General features: G+C 52.6%; 1 protein-coding gene across 1 annotated transcript in view; it reads left to right on the top strand.

Annotated features, from left to right (window-relative positions):
* The window catches only part of SERINC2 (serine incorporator 2), a 25,827-nt gene extending 8,102 nt beyond the window's left edge, over nucleotides 1–17,725 (top strand). Inside the window, exons 3-11 of the mRNA XM_008066774.2 lie at nucleotides 7,144–7,305; nucleotides 8,052–8,242; nucleotides 8,846–8,925; nucleotides 9,306–9,443; nucleotides 10,727–10,896; nucleotides 12,594–12,684; nucleotides 12,998–13,139; nucleotides 16,332–16,541; nucleotides 17,450–17,725. Of these exons, the coding sequence (XP_008064965.1) occupies nucleotides 7,144–7,305; nucleotides 8,052–8,242; nucleotides 8,846–8,925; nucleotides 9,306–9,443; nucleotides 10,727–10,896; nucleotides 12,594–12,684; nucleotides 12,998–13,139; nucleotides 16,332–16,541; nucleotides 17,450–17,585 (1,320 nt within the window). The 3' untranslated portion in view covers nucleotides 17,586–17,725. The remainder of the gene's footprint in view (nucleotides 1–7,143; nucleotides 7,306–8,051; nucleotides 8,243–8,845; nucleotides 8,926–9,305; nucleotides 9,444–10,726; nucleotides 10,897–12,593; nucleotides 12,685–12,997; nucleotides 13,140–16,331; nucleotides 16,542–17,449) is intronic.
* The last annotated feature ends 1,826 nt before the right edge of the window (nucleotides 17,726–19,551 follow it).

The following is a 19,551-nucleotide window of genomic DNA, read 5'->3' as shown; positions in this document are numbered from 1 at the left end:
GCTACTGCAGCCTCAACCTGCTGGGCTCAGGTGATCCTTCCACTTCAGCCTCCCAAGTAGCTGGAACTACAGGCATGCACCGCAATGCCCAGTAATTTTTTGATTTATTGTAGAGACAAGGTCTTGCCAAGTTGCCCAGGCTAGTCTGGAACTCCTGAGCTCAGGCAATCTTCTCACCTCAACCTCCCAAAGTGCTGAGATTATAGGTGTGAGCCACCACACTAGGTCTCTGGTTAATTTTCTGAATTTTTGTAGAGATGAGGTCGCCATGTTACCTAGGCTAAGAGTGGTATTTCTTTTTAACAATTTTTTATATAGAAAAATTTTTTTTCACTTTAAAAGTGGTATTTCTGAAATGCAGATCTGACATCATTCCTCTTCTTTCACAGTGGTTCTCTGTTGCCATTAGGTTAAAGTCCAGATTCCCTGGCATGGCCTGCAGGGACCTTGGTCATGGCTTCCATTACCTCTCCAGCGTCTTCTCTTGCCCTGTCAGTCACCCTGAAAATACAGTGTCCCTTGTAGCTTTGCACGTGTCATTCCCATTGCTGGAAATACCCTTCCCTGCTCCTCAGCTTGCTGACTTCCTGCTTTTCCTTGAAAACTCCCTGCTCCCTCCTTTTAAAATTATTTTTTAATAAAAAATTATCTATTTATTTATTTATTTTTTGAGTTGGCATCTCACTCTGTTGCTCAGACTGGAGTGTAATGACATGCTCATGGCCATTGTAGCCTCGACTTGCTGTGCTCAGGCTATCTTTCCGTCTCAGCCTTCCACGTAGCTGGAACCACAGGTGTGTGCCACCACACCCTGCTAATTTTTTATTTATTGTAGAGATGAGGTCTTGCCAAGTTGCCCAGACTGGTCTCCAACCTCTGGTCTCAGGCAATCCTCTTGCCTCGGCCTCCCAAAGTGCTGAGATTACAGGCATGAGCTACCGTGCTTGGCTAAAAATTTTTTTAGAGACAGGGTCTCTGTTGCCTAGGCTGGAGTGCAGTGGTACCATCCTAGCTTCCTGCAGCCTTGAACTCCTGGACTTAAGCCATCCTCCCACCTCAGCCTCCTCAGTCCTTTTTACTTACTTTTTATTGTGGTAGAGTATGCATAACATAAAATATACCATTGTAAAGTGTTCATAAAGGCCGGGCTCAGTGGCTCAGCCTGTAATCCCAGCGCTTTGGGAGGCCGAGGTGTGTGGATTGCCTGAATCTGCGGGTTCAAGACCAGTCCGGCCACTTGGCAAGACCTCATCTCTACAATAAATCAAAAATTAGCCGGGCGTGGTAGCATGTGCCTGTAGTTCCAGCTATTTGGAAGGCTGAGGTGGAAGGATCACCAGAGCCCATTAGGTCGACCCTGGGGTGGCCATGAGTGTACCACTGCACTCCAGCTTGGGCGACAGAGTGAGATTCCAACTCAAAAAAAAAAAAAAACAACAACTAAATAGATAAATAAATAAAGTGTACATAATACTGGTATTAAGTACATTCACAATATTGTGTAATTATCACCACCATCCGTCTCCAGAAGGCTTTCATCTTCCCAGACTAAAACTCCCAGTAAACAGCAACTCCTCAGGCTCTGGTCACCACCATTCTTGCTTCTCTATGAGTCTGACTGCTATAAGTTCCCCTGTGAGTGGAGCCATGCCATGTTTGTCCTTTTGCGACTGGCTTGTTTCACTTAGTGTAATGTCCTTAGGGTTCACTCATGTTGTAGCATGTGTCAGGATTTCCTTTCTTTTAAGGAGTGAGTCATATTCCATTGTGTATCTCCAGTGCTTTTTGTTTATTATTTCATCCACCAATGGGCGTTTGGTCAGTTCTCACCTTTGGCTACTGTGAGTCATGCTGCTATGAACATGGGTGTGTAAGGTTCTGATTGAGTCTCTGCTTTAAATTCTTTGGGATAAATACCCAGGAGTAAAGGCCAGTTTGTTTTGTTTTGTTTTGTTTTAAGTGAGAAAGCAGGATTTATTGAGAGGACAGAAAAGCTTCCACAGTGGGAGGGGACCCGAAGGGGTTGCCCGCCAGTTTGTTTTAAACAAAACAGTGCAGAACTGTGGCCCCATCCCTCAGCTGCTTGCTCTGCCCGCCTAGTGCTCACCTCTGTCTCTCACACTAGGGACAACCAGGAGACAGTGTGAACGACTCAGTGACAGCCTGTTCCCACCGTGCCAAGTCACGCACGTCTCGAGAGCCGTCCAGCTTGCCTCAGGAGGTCGTGAGCCTCTTGTTACTGGCCGTGTGCAAGCAGCAGAGGATGGCTGGCTGCTTTCTGAGTGATTCTTCACTGGAAAGAGACTTGGGTTGGTTGAATGCCAAGCAACCTTTAAGACTCTAAGAACCAGAGCATCTTAAAGTCTGAGTTCTCCATTCTGCGGACCTGGACTGGTGCTAAGATTCCACCACTGTCTTTCCTGAGTGCTCACTGTGGGTTGTAAGCTCAGTGGGGAACAGCTTTATGGTTTGCCTTCCTTTCACATGGCATCACAAGCACCACCTATGCCACTCTGCTGCTGAGTGACTTTACCTTTCCACCTCTGTAACATCCTGTGGAGTGCATGGGTTGCCACTGTCCCCAGATGTTGGACATTTAAGGTGTTTGCAGTTTCTTGAGATTCTAATAAGTTCACAAAACCTAGATCTTTGTACCTATTTTAGTTGTTTTCTTTATTTAAATATTTTTTTTTAAGTTGGGGTCTCACTCTGTCACCCAGGCTGGAGTGCAGTGACATGATCATGGCTTCCCACAGCCTTGACCTCTTGGGCTCAGATGATCCTTCTACCTCAGCCTCTCAAGTAGCTAGAACTACAGGTATGCATCACCATACCCGTCTAATTTTTTTTTTTGTGTGTGTGGCGGCATGATCTTGCTATGTTGCCTAGGCTGATCTCAAAGTCCTAGGCTCAAAGTAATCATCCTGCCTTGACTTCTTAAAGTTCTAGGATTACAGATGTGAACCACCTTGCCCAGCTTTCTTTACTTTTAAAAAAATTCATAAAATCTACTTAATTAAGGTTTAATTTATGTACAATTAAATGTATCCATGTTAAGTATGACCTACACATTAGTCTGTTCAGCAAAGCAATCCCTGTATTGCAATATAATCATGAAATATTGATGAGCATTTTGTTATTTTCAGTGTTCTCCTGTTGTGGTCAGTGCCACAGTGATCTTCTGTGTTGTGTGTGCGCGTGCACACGTGTATCTGTCCTTAGTATTTTTTTTTGTTTGTTTCATTTGGAATCTCACTCTGTCGCCCAGGCTGGAGTGCAGTGGCATGCTCACAGCCACTGCAGCCTCGACCTGCTGGGCTCAGGTGATCCTTCTACCTCAGCCTTCCAAGTAGCTGGAACTACAAGCATGCGCCACCACACCCGACTAATTTATTTATTTATTTATTGTAGAGACGAGGTCTCACCAAGTTGCCCGGGCTGGTCTTGAACCCATGGACTCAGGCAATCCTCTCACCCTGGCCTCCCAAAGTGCTGGGGTTATAGGCGTGAGCCACCATACCGGCCTGTCCTTAGTATTTCTAAGGGGGCTGGTACTTCTGTAGGAAGAAATTCTTGTGCGAGCCATTGAAGAGGTGGGGTGAATGGATCACAGAGGATGAAGGTTTCCAAGGATGCTCTGAAAGCAGCAGGGGACTGGGCTGTGTTTTCCTCTCCCTGATCTGGTTTCTCTGGCTGCTCATCAGGCCTTTGGAAGTCCTGAGGTTTTAGGTATTAGGAACACCTTGATTTTGATCTTGACGAACCAGACGGAATTGAAAGGCCAAGCTCCTTGCAAGTAGAACAGCTTTCTTGGGTCTCCAATGTCTTACATCAGTACCCACGGGCTTTTTTCTGGTCTTGGAGGGATTGTTTTCATTACTGGGGTGTTTTTAAATGAAATGAGATACCATCAGTGAGTTAGTGGGTGGGAAGTAGTGCAGACCTGTGAACAGAACCTGGGCCTTGGTACACCCAGACGTGAGTTTGAATCCTAGCTCCTCAGCTTACTTACTGTGTGATGTGCGCCATGTCAACTCTCTCAGCTTCTACATTTGCAAATGGGAGGCTACCACACACTTAATTCATAACATCAGTGAAGCTTAATGTAGATAAAGTGTTTACTACAGTGCCTGGGACTGAGTAACCCTTCATAAATGGCAGCTGTCACTATTATTACTTGAATCTCAGCACTGTTATTGATTTGCTGTGTGACCTCTATTAGGTTTCTTAACCTTGCTGGTCTCAATGTCCACATCTGTAAAATGGTACTAATAACCTGCTCTGTTTGATAGCCAGAATGTTGTTTACCTATAAAACATTTTTCTGGCTTTTCTTATCTCCTTACCCACCAAAGACAGCCATGGGTAGAAGGCAGGGCTGGGGGCGCAGCTGCAGGTGCTGCTGGGCTGTTTAGTTTTTTGGTTTTTTTTTTGGTTGGCGTCTCACTGTCACTCAGGCTGCAGTACAGTAGCAAGAGCATGGCTACTGCAGCCTCAACCTACTGGACTCAGGCAACCCTTCTGCCTCAGTCTTCCCCGTAGTTGGGAATACAGGCATGTACCACCACACCTGGCTAATTTTTTGACTTATTATAGAGTTGAGTTCTTGCCATGTTGCCCAGGATGGTCTTGAACTCCTGGGCTCAGGCAGTCCTTGTGCCTCAGCCTCCCAAAGTGCTGGGATTACAGGTGTGAGCCACTGTGCCCAGCCAGGTGGACTGTTTTGCTTTGGATCATGAGCAATAATTTCATTTCCTGAGCATCGTATTTAATGTCATTGTGGGTAGAGATGGATAAGAAGAGCATTTTTAGTCTGGGGGGCAGGAGTGGCTAAGAGGGAAGGAGCCACATCCCAAGCAGAGTGCGCCTTGTGATCAGTCCAGAAGGAAGGGAGCGGGCCTCCAAGGAGCCAGAGCCCCGTCTGCCTGCTCTCTGCAAGGCTGATCTTCCCATGTAAGGCTGTTCCTGTCTCCTGGCTCTGACCCCTTGAGAGGAGGAAAACCAGGGTCCTGCTCCTGGCAGCTGGCCCCTGTGTGGCCCGGCCTTGCTGGCCTGTGCGACCTCACACTCACTCCTCATTGCCTGCTCACAGAGCTTTGGCCAGAAGGGCCTTCTTCCCCCTCCTCAAATGCCCCAGCCCTGTCCACCCCAGAGCCACTTGCCTGGGAACTTTCCTTCCCTTGGTCTGGCAGTGCCTCCCTATCCTGCTCTCAGCTTAAATGTAGCTTCGTCAAGGGGGTTTCCTTGGCCTGCCACCCCCAAACGAAGTTGGGTCCTGTTAACGCTCTCATAGCAGGACGCGTTCTTCTTAGCACTTGGCAGGACACGTGTGATTATTTGTTTAGTGTCTTTCACGCCCATGGAAACTCCCAGAGGTTTGCCTCTTGCTCTCTGGTCTCTTAGATCCCTGGGTGAGGAGTCAGGGCTGTTTGGGAAAAGATAGTTTACCAGAGGAATCTGGATGTGGGGATTGTTTCCTCAAAGGCTGCTCTGTGGACTCCCACAGAGGAGGGAGTCTCCGTTTCAATGCACCAGCTGTGAAGGATGCGGCATCATCAGCCGCTGCCTGATTTTCAGCCCAGGAAAGGGCTGCCAGCTGCAGGCAGGGCCCCGAGCCGGAAAGAGCTAGACTGCCACCTGTTGTCCAAAACTGGTATAGCCCTAGAGCTGGAAATCATTCTGTTCATTCAACAGATGTTTATTTCGCACTTGCTGTGCTTTAAGGTCTTAGCATGTGTCTGATACTATGCCAAACACTTTTTATTTTTCCTTTTTTTTTTGAGTTAGAGTCTCACTCTGTCACCCAGGCTGGAGTGCAGTGGCACGCTTACGGCCACCGCAGCCTCGACCTACTGGGCTCAGGTGCTCCTTCCGCCTCAGCATTCCAAGTAGCTGGAACGACAGGCACGCACCCCCATGCCCAGCTAATTTTTTTGATTTATTGTAGAGATGAGGGCTCACTAAGTTGCCCAGGCTGGTCTCGAACCTGTGGGCTCAGACAATCCTCTCACCTTGGCCTCCCAAGCTGGAATTATAGGTGTGAGCCACTGCATCTGGCCTTATTTTTTATTTTTATTAGAGACTCACTCTTTCACCCATAGCTCACTGCAGCTGCCAGTTCCTGAGTTTGCCGAACACTTTATAGTCCTTCAACAGATAGTCCCTAAGCTCCTACTGTGTGCTAGGCAGGCATGGTTTCAGTTTTTGGAAATACCACAGTGAGCAAAATAAAAAGCCCTGCCCTGCCAGAAAGGGGAGACAGACAAACATAAGTAACATACAAAGCCCACTGGATGGTAGTAAGTCCCATTGAGACAAGCTAAGTGGGAAAGAGAAAGGGGAAGCTGAGGAGATTATAGTGTAGACTTTCTAATTCATTCTCACCCCTGCCATGTGAGGAGAAGATACCACTATGATTCCCATTTTACAGAAGAGGACACTGAGGTTCAGAGAAGTTGAGTGAGCTATACAAGATCACACAGGTAATAAGTGACAACTGGTCTTCTGATTTTTTTTTTTTTCTGAGTTGGAAACTCACTCTGTTGCCCAGGTTGGAGTGCAGTGGTGCACTCACTGCCACCGCAGCCTCAACCCTGCTGGGCTCAGACTATCCTTCTGCCTCAGCCTGGGCCCAAGTAGCTGGAACCACAAGTGCATGCCACTACACCCAGCTAATTTTTAGATTTATGGTAGAGATGAGGTCTCACCAAGTTGCCCAGGCCATTTTTGTACGCCTGGGCTCAGGCAATCCTCTCACCTCCTTCTCCCAAAGTGCTGGGATTACAGGTGTGAGCCACTGTGTCCAGTTTTTCTTTTTTACCATTCTCCCTCCCTGTAAGTAAGAAATGATGGAACCCCAGCCATCTCTCTGAAGTCTCAGTAGCATCTGAGATAGACCCAGCTTTGAACCTGTGTTCTGTGGCTTCCCGGCAGTGTGGCCCTATACGACCCAGCCTCTTCCAGGCTTGGTTTCCACAGCCTCCCCCTTGGGCCTGAAAGGTGACTGTGCTAGCACGGCGGAAGAGTGTGCTCCTGCCTTCTCAGCGCAGATGTGGAGATGGGAATGAGCAGGTGGTGGGAGCTGTGTTTCCGGGAGGGGCAGGGGAGAGGCAGAGACTCACAGTGCCGCCTGGCCCTCCCCCAGGCATCCTGCCTCTGCGGCTCGGCCCCCTGCCTCCTATGCGGCTGCTGCCCCGCCAGCCGCAACTCCACCGTGAGCCGCCTCATCTTCACGACCTTCCTCTTTCTGGGGGTGCTAGTGTCCATCATCATGCTGAGCCCTGGCGTGGAGAGTCAGCTGCACAAGGTGAGCCACCCAGAGGGGCAGTGTGGGCTTGGGGAGCAGTCTGTGTTCTCTGCGAAGGACTTCAGCTGCTTTGGGCTGGAGGGCCCGGGCTTGGCGTTGCAGCTCCTCAAAGAGGTACAGGGGTGTGTGAGCGCACTGAGGGCAGAGGCTGGAAATAAAAACATTTCTTCATATGGGGACCCTCACGGTGGGGGGGTTCCTTGTTTCTTGTAAGGTCCCCTCAGGAAATCTTAATGATGATTGCCCCCAGACACCGGCCGAGGGGTTGCCCAGGCCCAGGTTGGGACTCCTCACCCTTCCCTTGTCTCATGTTTCACAGCCTGTCCTGTCCGCAGGGACATCGAGGCCACAGGTTATCACAGTTTAGTGTGTTCAAATGTGCCACTCCCTGGGGAGTCTGCAGAGCTCTGGTTCTCAGACTCCACCTTAGAGGTTCTGTTCCAACAGGAGGGGTCTCCAGGCAATGGTGGGTGGGGAGCACCTGGGGACACCCTGCTGTAGACGGGGTCCCCGGGGTCCCTGAGGCTGTGGGGATGATAACAGGGACATGAACAGATGGTCACAAGAGGTGACTGGACCATGAGCTTCTCAAGAGCTCTCCCTGGAGGGCGGGGGGTTGGGAGGGAGGCCCAGCCCTGCAGGGAGCCTCCTTCCTGGCTGGCCTTGGCCAAGGAGGCCTCAGGTTCACAGAGAGCCTCGCGATTCCAGGGGGGTGGGCCTCGACGCTGCCCCATCTGTCTCCGCAGCTGCCCTGGGTGTGTGAGGAGGGAGCCGGGACCTCCGTGGTCCTGCAGGGCCACATCGACTGCGGCTCCCTGCTGGGCTACCGCGCTGTCTACCGCATGTGCTTTGCCATGGCGGCCTTCTTCTTCCTGTTCACCCTGCTCATGAGCTGCGTACGCAGCAGCCGGGACCCCCGGGCTGCCATCCAGAATGGGTGAGAGGGGGGGGTCACTGCTTGCACCCTGGGCCCCTCTCCTAGGGGTTCCCCTCCTCTCCCTGTCTCCAGAGGTCTCCAGACCCTACCTCAGACTCAGGAGCCACTGAAGCCAGGAGGCACAGCCCAGAGAACAGGTCGTTTGGTTATGCCCATTTCTTAGACAAGAAAACGAGGCTCAGAAAGGGCAACAGCAAGCCTAAGGCCACACAGCACTTAAGTGACACAGTTGGGGCGAACCTGGGAGAATCCTCACCCTGCTTGTCCTTCCCTCTGCCTCTCAGGGTTTTTTCTGGGGCCAGGACTGATGTCTTGTGCCCATTAGGCCATCAGAAAGTCCATCCTCAGCCTGGGCGAGGTGACTCATGCCTGTACTCCCAGCGTTTGGGGAGGCCAAGGCAGGAGGATCACTGGAGGCCAGGAGTTCAAGACCAGCTTGGGCAACACAGTGAGACCCTGCCTCTACAAAAAAAGTTTTAAAAAAGAAAAAAGCAAGTCCTGTCCCAGCATCTGCTCTTTGGGGGCGGGGGTCCTGGGGTCAGGCCTGGTCTGGCTTCCGGTTTCCCTACCCCCACGCAGTTTCCCTGTCCATTCCTACCGTAGGTTTTGGTTCTTTAAGTTCCTGATCCTCGTGGGCATCACCGTGGGCGCCTTCTACATCCCTGACGGCTCCTTCTCCAACAGTAGGCGGGCTTGCAGAGGAGGCAATGGAGGTCGTGGGGAGGGAGGCGGGGTCTGGGGGGAGGGCGAGGTGGGCTGCTCTTAGGCCCAGGCTGCTGGCTGTGTCCTCACCCCCACCCCTCAGACCGCCCTGTGGCGCTGGGCCAGTGGCCCTGGGGCAACTCAGGGGCTGCCCACCCGCCTCACCCCACCACACCAGGCCATTCTGTGTGCGCTCTGTGGGTGGCTTGGGGCTCCCTGAGGGCGGGGACTCTGCTTCTTCCCTGTGCCCCCAGTGCGTGTGGGGCAGGAACGCTCTGTGAGTAGACGTGAGCCAGGGGATTGGGGGGGCCTGCCTACCCCCACAGACCCGGCCTCCTGGCCTCGCTCCGCTCTCCCGCAGTCTGGTTCTACTTTGGCGTCGCGGGCTCCTTCCTCTTCATCCTCATCCAGCTGGTCCTGCTCATCGACTTCGCGCACTCCTGGAACCAGCAGTGGCTGGGCAGGGCGGAGGAGTGCGACTCCCGCGCCTGGTACGGAGGTCAGTGCTGCGGCTGCCCGAGGAACTAGGGGTCCCTGATGCTAGCTAAAAGTTGGGGGGTGTGCGGACGGTGGGCTCGGTAATCCCAGCACTTTGGGAGGCCGAGGCCAGTGGATTGCCTGAGCCCACGGTTTTGCAACCAGCCTGGGCAACTTGAACAGACCTTGTCTCTACACACACACACACACAAAAAATTAGTTGGGCAGGGTACCGTGCACCTGTAGTTCCAGCTACTTGGAGGCTGAGGCAGAAGGATCGTCACTGGGATGGCAGTGAGTATGCCACTGCACTCCAGCCTGGGCAACAGAGTGAGACTCCAATTCAAAAAAAAAAAAACTGGGTGGCGTCTCAAACAGCCCTTCCCTTGGGGCAAGATTTGAAGGCCCAGGCAGATGGGGGAGGGAAGGGGGGAGGCACCCATCCTGGGGCGACTGCAGGGAGCTCGGAGGACCGCTGCAACACCTGGAAGGGTCTTGGAGGAGTCTCGTTGAGTGGTCCCTGCAGGGTGGCCTACGCACAGCCAGCGGTAGGAGAGGCACTGTTGGTGGTGTCCAGAATGAACTTCAAGCGACACCTGGTCTCTGAAACCCTAGTGGCCGAGTGAACCCTGTGTTTCTCAGTTCTGAATACGTTGAGAAGGGCTTACTGAGGTGCTGCTTGGCTTTTACACCTCCCTAAACTTAAACTGGCCGTCGTCTCTCAGGCAGAGAGAGCAGGCCATCGGCAGACCATCTGTTCCTGGTTCACATTTTGCACATCTGTTGGTTTTTTTTTGAGTCCGAGTCTCATTCTGTTGCCCACACTGGAGTGAAGAGGCATGATCATGATTCACTGCAACCTTGACCTCCTGGGCTCATGCAATCCTTCCTCCTCAACCTCCCAAATAGTTGGGACTACAGACAAGTGCCACCACACCCGGCTAATTTTTTGATTTTTTTTTTGAAGACACATGGTCTTTCTGTGTTATCCAGGCTGATCTTGGACTCCTGGATTCAAGCAACCTTCCTGCTTCTGCCTCCCAAAGTGCTGGGATCACAGGCGTGAGCCACCGTGCCCGTCCCGCAGGACTGTTTTTATTCGTGTATTTCTTGTTAGGGTCACCTTATCATGAGGTAGCAAGTGAAGTGTCTCAGTCAGAATGGGGCAGTGACTCGCACAGGTGTGGGTGAGAGGTGGAGGAGAAAACCAAGGCCCGAGGAAACCGAGGCCTGGAGCGGGGCGGGCTTTCCGGCAAGTCCCCTGCACCTCCCGCCCCCAGCCACAGCTCAGTGCCCCGCCCCCAGGCCTCTTCTTCTTCACCCTGCTGTTCTACTCCTTGTCGATCGCTGCCGTGGCGCTGTTGTTCATCTACTACACCGAGCCCAGCGCCTGCCACGAGGGTAAGGTCGTCATCAGCCTCAACCTCACCCTCTGCGTCTGCGTGTCCATTGCCGCTGTCCTGCCCAAGATCCAGGTGAGCCTGCCTGGCCCTCCCTGACCCCTTGGTGGGTGGGGCTTCTTGTGGGAGCCTGAGTCCTGAGGCTGTCCGTTACAGGCTTGGGCTGCGTGTAGGGCTCCCAGGTCAGCCTGTCCGGGTTAGCGTTGCAGCTCTCCCACATCTCCACCCTGGGCGTCTTGGGGAAAGAGCCTTAACCTCTCTGTGCCGGTTAACGTAACACGGGCATCCTAAGATCCACTACCTGGAATTGTTCTCAGGATTGAGATCTTATTTGTACACACTTAGAGTAGTGCCTGGCATGTAGATATTTGTCAGATATTGGCTATTATTGTAGTTCTTATTGTTGTCATTTTTGTTTTTATGCAAATCAGGGCCTTGGACACCTCAAGCTGTGGTGTTGGAATGGACAGTTCTGCATTTCCAATCCCAGACTGTCTGGAATAATGGGTGGGGGCTTTAGCATAATTGTTTGTTCTTCAGAAAGTACCCCTGATGCACCTTGTGGATGCAGTGATGCTTCTCAGTGTGGGAGCTCAGCATGCCGGGGGTTCAGAGGGAGCTTGAACTCTTGAAAATCTTTAGCAGAAATGTTGGGAACCTCCCTTCTGTGCAGAGCCTCATTCCAAGGGAGAAAGTTGAAGCCCAGAGAGGGTGATGCCTCTGTCCCAGGTCAAACAGCAATCAGTATTCATTCAACAAATCCCTCTTCAGCACTTATTGTATGCACCCTCTTCAGCATCTTCTAGATGTTAGGGATATGGCTGTGAAGAAGAGGAGGAGGTGAATGGACTCTGTCTTGTCATCTGGTCCCCATACCATCCTCATCTTCCTTTTACAGGAATAGAGGCCTGGCCAAGGTCACAGGGCTCGACAGTGGTGGAGCTGGGCTTTAAACCCTGGCAGGCTGGCTCCAGAGCCTGTGTACAGAGTTTAGATCCATATTTTTAATGGCATGTGTGGTGAGGACCAGGGGAGGACAAGCAGCAGGGACCAGGCCCAGTGAGGTGATCTGGTAGTATTTGCTGTGTGGGCACTGAAGAAGGGTTCAGACTAAAAGACTGGCAGCTGGTAGGGACAAGGCTGGAGAGGTCAGGGCCCTCAGGGCCACTTGGGAGTCCTGCTTAAATGAGAGAGGGGCTGCCTATGTGGAGATGCTGGGGAGGAACATCAGGGAGAGGGCACAGCATGTGCAAAGGCCTTGAGGTGAGAGAGGGTGTGGTGGGTTCTATGGACAGAGGAGGCCAACATGGCTGGTATGTGGTCAGTGGGGAGGAGTGTGGCAGCAACCAGGTGGAGATGAAGGCAGGGGCCCACCAGGGAAGCATTGATTCAGAGGGTGATGAGCTGCTGTCCCTGAAGAGTCTTCCAGCAGGGGAGGAAGTCTGGTAATCTGAGGGGTCTTAAGGAGAATTAGGACTCGGTCTTTGGATGGTGGGTGACCTGACGGGTGTGTTTTTCCAAAGTGGGGCGGGATTGGATGTCTCTTGGGTGGGTAGGGTTTCTGAGGCCCCCTGGTTGGTGTGAGTCGGCTGGGTGAGGTGTCCCTTGGGTGGATGGGGCTTCTGAGGTTCCCCTGCTGGTGTGAGTGGGCTGGGTGGGATGTCGTTTGGGTGGGTGGGGTTTCTGAGGTGACCTGGCTGGTGTGAGTGGGTTGAGTGGGAGCAGGCATCCTTGATCTGGCAGGGGTCTTAACGATGACTGACTCTTGGCAGGAGGCCCAGCCCAACTCAGGTCTGCTGCAGGCCTCGGTCATCACACTCTACACCATGTTTGTCACCTGGTCGGCCCTGTCCAGTGTCCCCGGTGAGTTTGGGCCAGGCTCCAGGAAGTCTGGCCTGGTTCCTGGGCCAGCATCGGCCTGCCAAGGGGTTGGGCACCCTCACAGGTGACAGGACCATCCCAGCTCCTGTCCATTCTGAGCCTCAGTCCTCCAGAGGTGGGAGGGCCCTTCTGTTCCTGGAGTTGTCTCTGCCATTTTTTGTGCTGGGCGCTCTGTGGCTGGAAGTTGGAGGTTGGTTGTGTCACCTGTCCATTGAGGTTGACTCTCTTGCCATCCTTGGGATTACTTGGCTACCTGACCTGCATTGGCTGATGGAGACTGTTCTCCCACTCCTAGACCAGAAATGCAACCCACACCTGCTGACCCATCTTGGCAATGAGACGGTCCTGGCAGGCCCAGAGGGCTATGAGACCCAGTGGTGGGATGCCCCAAGCATCGTGGGCCTCATCATTTTCATCCTGTGTACCCTTTTCATCAGGTATGGCTATGTTTGGACTCAGGGGAGGAATCATACCTGGGGGCCCATAGCTGGAAGTGAGGGGAGGAAGAAGGAGCCAGGAGACCAGGCTGGAAGGTGCCTTTCACTAGCAGCGTGTCCAGCCCTTGCATTGTGCAGGTGGGGAAACCAAGTCTCTGAGAGGGCACAGCATGAATGGGGAGCCGAGGTGGCTGGGCTCTGCCTCCTGGCCAGGGCCCTTTCCTGCACACCAGCTGCCTTACCCTAGTTGACTTGGTGAGGGCAGCTGTGGGGTCAGAGAAGGGGCTTGGACCAAGGCCAGTGAGTTCAGACTGTTTCTCACCTGCTGTGTGGCTTGGGGTAAGTGACTTAACCTTTCTAAGCTTCAATTTTCTCCTTTGCAAGAGGAAAATAACAACCTCCATTGTGGTGGAGATGGCCGTGACCCCCACTCTCCCAGAGAGCAACTCAGGACATCCTAGCAGATGCTTATCGGTGTAAACTTTGTTGCCAGACTGCCACTTAGTAGTTTTGTGATCCTAGGCAAGTTACCCAAGCGCTCTGTGCGTCAGTTCTTATCTGTTAAATAGAGATAAAAATAGTACCCCTTTCCTGCATTGTTGAAGGGTTATAGATGAGTGAATATACACAAAACACTTGGAAAGAACTTGGCGAGAGGCAGGTGCCAAGTGCATTTGGGTATGATTGCAAGTGACTGAACATTTTTGCAAGTAGGTCAGTGTGGTGGCTGTTTTTATGAGTTGCTCAACCATCATGTTAGGCATAGTGATTGTTCACCATGAAGCTGGCAGCCTCAGAGCTTGCCTCCCTGTGGCCCTGTGTTTCCCCACCTACCACTTTCCATCTGCCCTTGATCCTTCGAGGGCATCTTGACTTGGCTTCTCTTCCCCACCTGACCCTCCCGGGCACCGGGGCACCACCCCTATCTCCAGGGTCCTGGGACAGAGCACTTTATGGCTGTTTCACATTTTGTTTTGTTTTAGTCTTTTTCTTTTTTTTTTTTTTGAGTTGGAGTCTCACTCTGTCACCCAGGTCAGAGTGCAGTAGCACGCTCATGGCCATCCCAGTGTGGACCTGCTGGGCTCAGGTGATCCTTCCGCCTCAACCTTCCAAGTAGCTGGAACTACAGACACACGCCATCACACCCGGCTAGTTTTTGTGATTTATTGTAGAGATGAGGTCTCATCAAGTTGCACAGGCTGGTCTCGAACCCCCAGGCTCAGGCAGTTCTCTTGCCTCAGCCTCCCAAAGTGCTGGGATTACAGGCTGAGCCACCGTGCCTGACCTTTCTTTCTTTTTTTTTTTAAAGTTGGAGTCTCACTCTGTCACCCAGGCTGGCATGCAGTGGCATGCTCATGACCACCCCAGCATCGACCTGCTGGGCTCAGGAGATCCTTCCACCTCAGCCTTCCAAGTAGCTGGAACTACAGGCATGTGCTACCACACCCAGCTAATTTTTTGACTTATTGTAGAGATGAGGTCTTGCCAAGTTGCCCAGGCTGGTCTTGAACCCATGGACTCAGACAGTCCTTTCACCTCACCTTCCCAAAGTGCTGGAATTATAGGCGTGAGCCACTGTGCCCAACCGGTTCAGTCTTTTTCAGAACATTTTCTCTTAAGTCTGTATAGGCCATACACATCTCTGACACATTTGGTTCCTTTTCTGCCTGGAAAGGCCCAATTACTTCTGTGGTACCGATGGGGAAACTGAGACCTGGGGAGTACATGAGCAGGCAGTGACCTGAGAGCTTGGCATCTTCCTGCCCCCAGTTCTCTCTCCCTGCCTGTCCTGACCCTGGACAGCTGTGTTCCGGATGCTTCTCATCCTCACCCCTCCCTGGGCTGTGGTCTCCTTGCAGCACTTCTGCAAGCACACGGAGTATGTCTGTTCTTAGAACACAGGCAGCCCACGAGGGCCGGGACCACTGACAGCACTCCCGCCCCCAGATCTGGGCTCCTACGCAAGAGATAGCCACACAGTATTTTGAGGATTAGGATCAGCTGAAGCTCAGCTAGGGGCGCTTTCTCAACTTGCTGGGTTGGGGCTGAAATCGAGCTTTCCTTTTTAACTTCTTTTCCAAAATACAAATTGGTATTTTAAGATCATACTTGTGTCTCAAATTATTAAGTTCTGTTAAAAACATCAGGCTCTTGGCTGGGCATGGTGGCTTACACCTATAATCCCAACACTTTAGGAGACTGAGGCGAGAGGATTGCCTGAGTCCAGGGGTTCAAGACCAGCCTGGGCAACTTGGGAAGACCTTGTCTCTACAATAAATAAAAAAATTAGTTGAGCATGGTGGCACATGTCTGTGACTCCAGCTACTTGGAAGGCTGAGGCAGAAGGATCACCTGAGCCCAGCAGGTCAAGGCTGTGGTGGCCATGAGTGTGCCACTGCACTCCAGTCTGGGTGACAGAGTAAGACTCTGACTCTAAATAAATAAATAAGTAAATAAAATATCTTGCTAGATGCAGCACCTCACACCTGTAATCCCAGCACTTTGGGGAAAAAAAAATTGGGGATAGTAGTACCTGCTTTCAGGACTGCTGGGAGGATTAAATAGAACAGTGATGTAAAGCCCCTAGCACTGTGCCTGGCACAGAGTATAAATTAACCAGTCACTGTTACTCTGAGTGTTCCTTTGCCATTTCCATAAGCATGCATTAAGTGCCTAGGACTGCAAATCACCATTCCAGTAACTGTATTCGTTAATATGTTAATAATCAACAGTGCTTGTTTGCTATTAAGTTTCCCTTTTATTAACCTCAGGTAGTTTTTTTGTTTTGTTTTGTTTTGTTGAGTTGGAGTCTCACCCTTCACCCAGGATGGAGTACAGCCACACATTCACGGCCACCCCAGCGTCGACTACTGGGCTCCAGTGATCCTTCTGCTTCAGCTTTCCAAGTAGTGGTGTGTGCTACCACACCCAGCTTATTATCCCCAATTTCACAGAGGACGAATCAGGGGCTCAGAGAGGTTAAGTGTCTTGCTTAAGGTCACTCAGGGAGTCAGAACAGGGTGGGAGTAGAGTCAAGAGTCAAAGCAGTTTGTTAATTCCTGGGCCCAGGGTGATCGCTGGCCTTCAAGGCTTTGGACCCATCCGTGTCAAGTGTTGCCACCAATGCCGTGACTGTCCATTTTGCCCACCTTAGTGGTACCGCCTTTGACCACCCGTCTTCCTCCCCCACAGTCTACGCTCCTCGGACCACCGGCAGGTGAACAGCCTGATGCAGACCGAGGAGTGCCCGCCCATACTGGAGGCCACGCAGCAGCAGCAGGCCTGCGCAGGCCGGGCCTTTGACAACGAGCAGGACGGTGTCACCTATAGCTACTCCTTCTTCCACTTCTGCCTGGTGCTGGCCTCCTTGCACATCATGATGACTCTCACCAACTGGTACAGGTGGGCAGCCTGGCGGGGCGTGGACACGGTGTGGGCGCCCCAGGTGAAAGTAACACACGTCTCTTCCCCTGTGGCCCCTCACTGGGATTTCCTGATGCCTGCTCAAGGCTTGGAGTGAGAGTGTCTGTCTGGGGCCCTCCATGGAGCCTGCCCCTTCCTTGCCGCAGTTTCCCTGCCCCAGCTTCCCTGCCAGTGCCTTCATCTGCTCAGCTCCTGGGGTCTTCCCCAGGTGATGGAAAGGTGGGGGATCACAGGAGGTGGGGCTGGGCCTGTGCAGGACAGCCTGGGTTTGCAGATTGGGGTGGTTCACTGTATCAGATTTGGGATTCATGGTTGGAGGTTAGGATTGGAGTGTGGAGGTCAGAACCTAAATTATAGGGTCACGAATAGGAGTCATGTGGTCTGGGGCTGGGATCAGAATCACAGATTTGGTCATTTGGTTAAAATTGGGGCTAGGAAGCCATAAAGCCAGGATTGGAGTGGCAAGGTCAAGGAGTTATGACAAAGGTAATAGGGTCAGAGGCCATGTCTGGAATACAGGATTAATCAGAGTCATCAGAGTCAAGGGTAGAGGTCAGAACTAAGGAGCTTTAGGGTCCCAAGGTCAGAGACTAGGAGAGAGGTCACAGACAGGATCAGAAGGTTAGAGAACAGGAGTCAGGTCACAATTTCATGATCTAGAACTGTGGTCAAGGTTAGAATTGAGGTCAGGATGAGGTTTATAGTACAAGATCAAGAGCTATGTCCAGAGTCACAAGGCCATCTGTCAAAAATATCAGACAGGGACCACAGTTACAGGGTAAGAGCCAGAGGTGAAGTCAGGGGTCACAACTGGGTCATAAACTCAGGAGTCAAGACAGAAGTCACAAGATTATGGGCAGGGCTCACGGGAAGATGGTGTGTTTCAGACCCGGCGAGACCTGGAAGATGATCAGCACATGGACTGCCGTGTGGGTGAAGATCTGTGCCAGCTGGGCAGGGCTGCTCCTCTATCTGTGGACCCTGGTGGCCCCTCTCCTCCTGCCCAACCGTGACTTCAGTTGAGGAAGCCCCAGAGCCTGCCCTCCTACTGCCTTCTGGTGCCTCTGCCATCTGGTGCCTCAGTGACAGCCAGCCCAAGCCCTTCCTGCCAATCAGCCAGGCTGAGTCCCACCCCTGCCCTGCTCCAAGCCCTCCCCTGAGCCCCGCCCTCTGTTCTTAGTGCCTTCTAGGTCTGTGGAGCCTCAGGCTGAGCCCCAGACCATGGAGCTACCTGTTCTTCCCCTCAAGGGTTCCATTGCCCATGCTCAGTCCCTTGGGATAAAAGGAACCCCTTAGTCCTCAGACTCCCCAGAAGAGGTAGCTGAAAGAGAGAGCTGCTCAGAGAGCCAGGAGTACTCAGTCCAGTGGAACACTGGCACTGAGGCTGGGTAGTCCCGGCCCTGCCCCCAGGGGCCCCACCCCCATCTGGACATCGTGCCTTATTGAGTCTCTAAGACCTTGCCTAATAAACAAGCCAGTGTGTGCACCTCCTGTGTTCTGAGCACTGCCTTTGGCATGGGGCTCCGCCGCTTCGGGGCCAATGTGGGGTTTGGGAGTGTGTTATCCTGGCTGAGGAGGCCAATGCGTCAAGGCCTCTGAAGCCAGACAGAGGGACCTGAGCTCTGTCCTCCAGGTCATGGAGAGTCTGAGGGGAGGGGGCTGTGGAAAAAGGAGGGGCAGGCCAGGGCTTGGAAGAAGGGTGTGAGTCTGTCAGTCAGAAAAAAGGACCCTGGAGGTGGTGGGCCCAGCTCCAGAAAAAAGGAGCCTGGAGGTGGAGGGCCATCTTCAGGGCTCCTCTCATCAGGGCCTGCACACCTCTGACCTGTCTGGGCTTTTCCTCCTTTGGCCCTGGCTCTTCATTCATCAAATGGGAGCAATGCTACCCATTCCCGGCTGCTGTGAGGACCCAAGGAAACAGCCCAGGCAAAGACCTGGCAGATGCTTATAAGTAACATCATCTCCCGTCTCTAAAGGGCACAGTGGTGTGAGGGCGGCCAATGGGCTCCTGGCCAGGGCCCCAAACAATCTTGTCATGGAGATGGCTGCAGGCCCTTCATGCCTTTCATTTGTGGGAATAATAGGAATTGCCATGCCGTGTTTGCTGATGGGATGGTCTGCTTCTTTTTTTGTTTTTTGAGTCGGAGCTTCACTCTGTCACCCAGGCTGGTGTACATTGGCACACTCATGGCAGCCTCGACCTCTGGGGCTAGGAGATCCTTCCAAGCAGTGGGAACTACAGGTGCATGCCACTATGCCCAGCTAATCTTTTGATTTATTGTAGATACAAGGTCTGGCCAAGTTATCTAGGCTGGTCCGAACTCTTGGGCTCAGGCATTCCCGTTGCCGCCGCCTCCTAAAGTACTGGGCTCACAGGTGTGAGCCACCGTGCCCAGCCGCCTGCTTCTAAGGCTGTCCTGGGTTGGCTGTCCTGGGTTGTGGGTGACTGTGCTGACGGAGGCAGCACAGGGACCTGTGGGGTCACTGAGGAGGCACCTGACATGTGCCAGAAGACAGGACAAACATCCAGAGAATGAGTAGGAGTCACGGGGGAGAGAGGAGTTTGAGGTGGAAGGGGCGAGGCTCAAGGGCAGTGAGATGTCAAGGTGACTGGTACAGAGGGGTGGGGGTCGTGAGCTTGGAGAGGTGGGGCTAAATCACAGGCCTTCGGTGGGGAAGGCATTGGTAAGATGAGCAGACACAATCTTGTGGGGAGAGGGGAGCCATTGAGGGTTTTTTTGAGCAGGGGAGAAGTAGTGAAGGCATGGACCGATCACGGGAGCCCCTGTTCGAGCTGAGCAGTGGCAGGTTCACACTGTCATTTAAGAATGATTTCCCAGGATGAAGTGGAAGCGGGGGAGTGCAGCTGCTGGAGGCAGGCAGATGCCAGGGCCCAGGGCAGGATGGGGAGTAAGGGGCAGTGGGGCAGGGACTGAGGAGGGCTTTTCACTGCCGGCAGGGATCTTACAGATGCCGTGTCGCCTGGTGCCTT

Source organism: Carlito syrichta, unplaced genomic scaffold (assembly GCF_000164805.1).
Source record: "Carlito syrichta isolate Samal-C Ts95f unplaced genomic scaffold, Tarsius_syrichta-2.0.1 Scaffold309100, whole genome shotgun sequence".
Classification (NCBI taxonomy): domain Eukaryota; kingdom Metazoa; phylum Chordata; class Mammalia; order Primates; family Tarsiidae; genus Carlito; species Carlito syrichta.
This window is presented reverse-complemented; position numbering and strand designations above follow the sequence as displayed.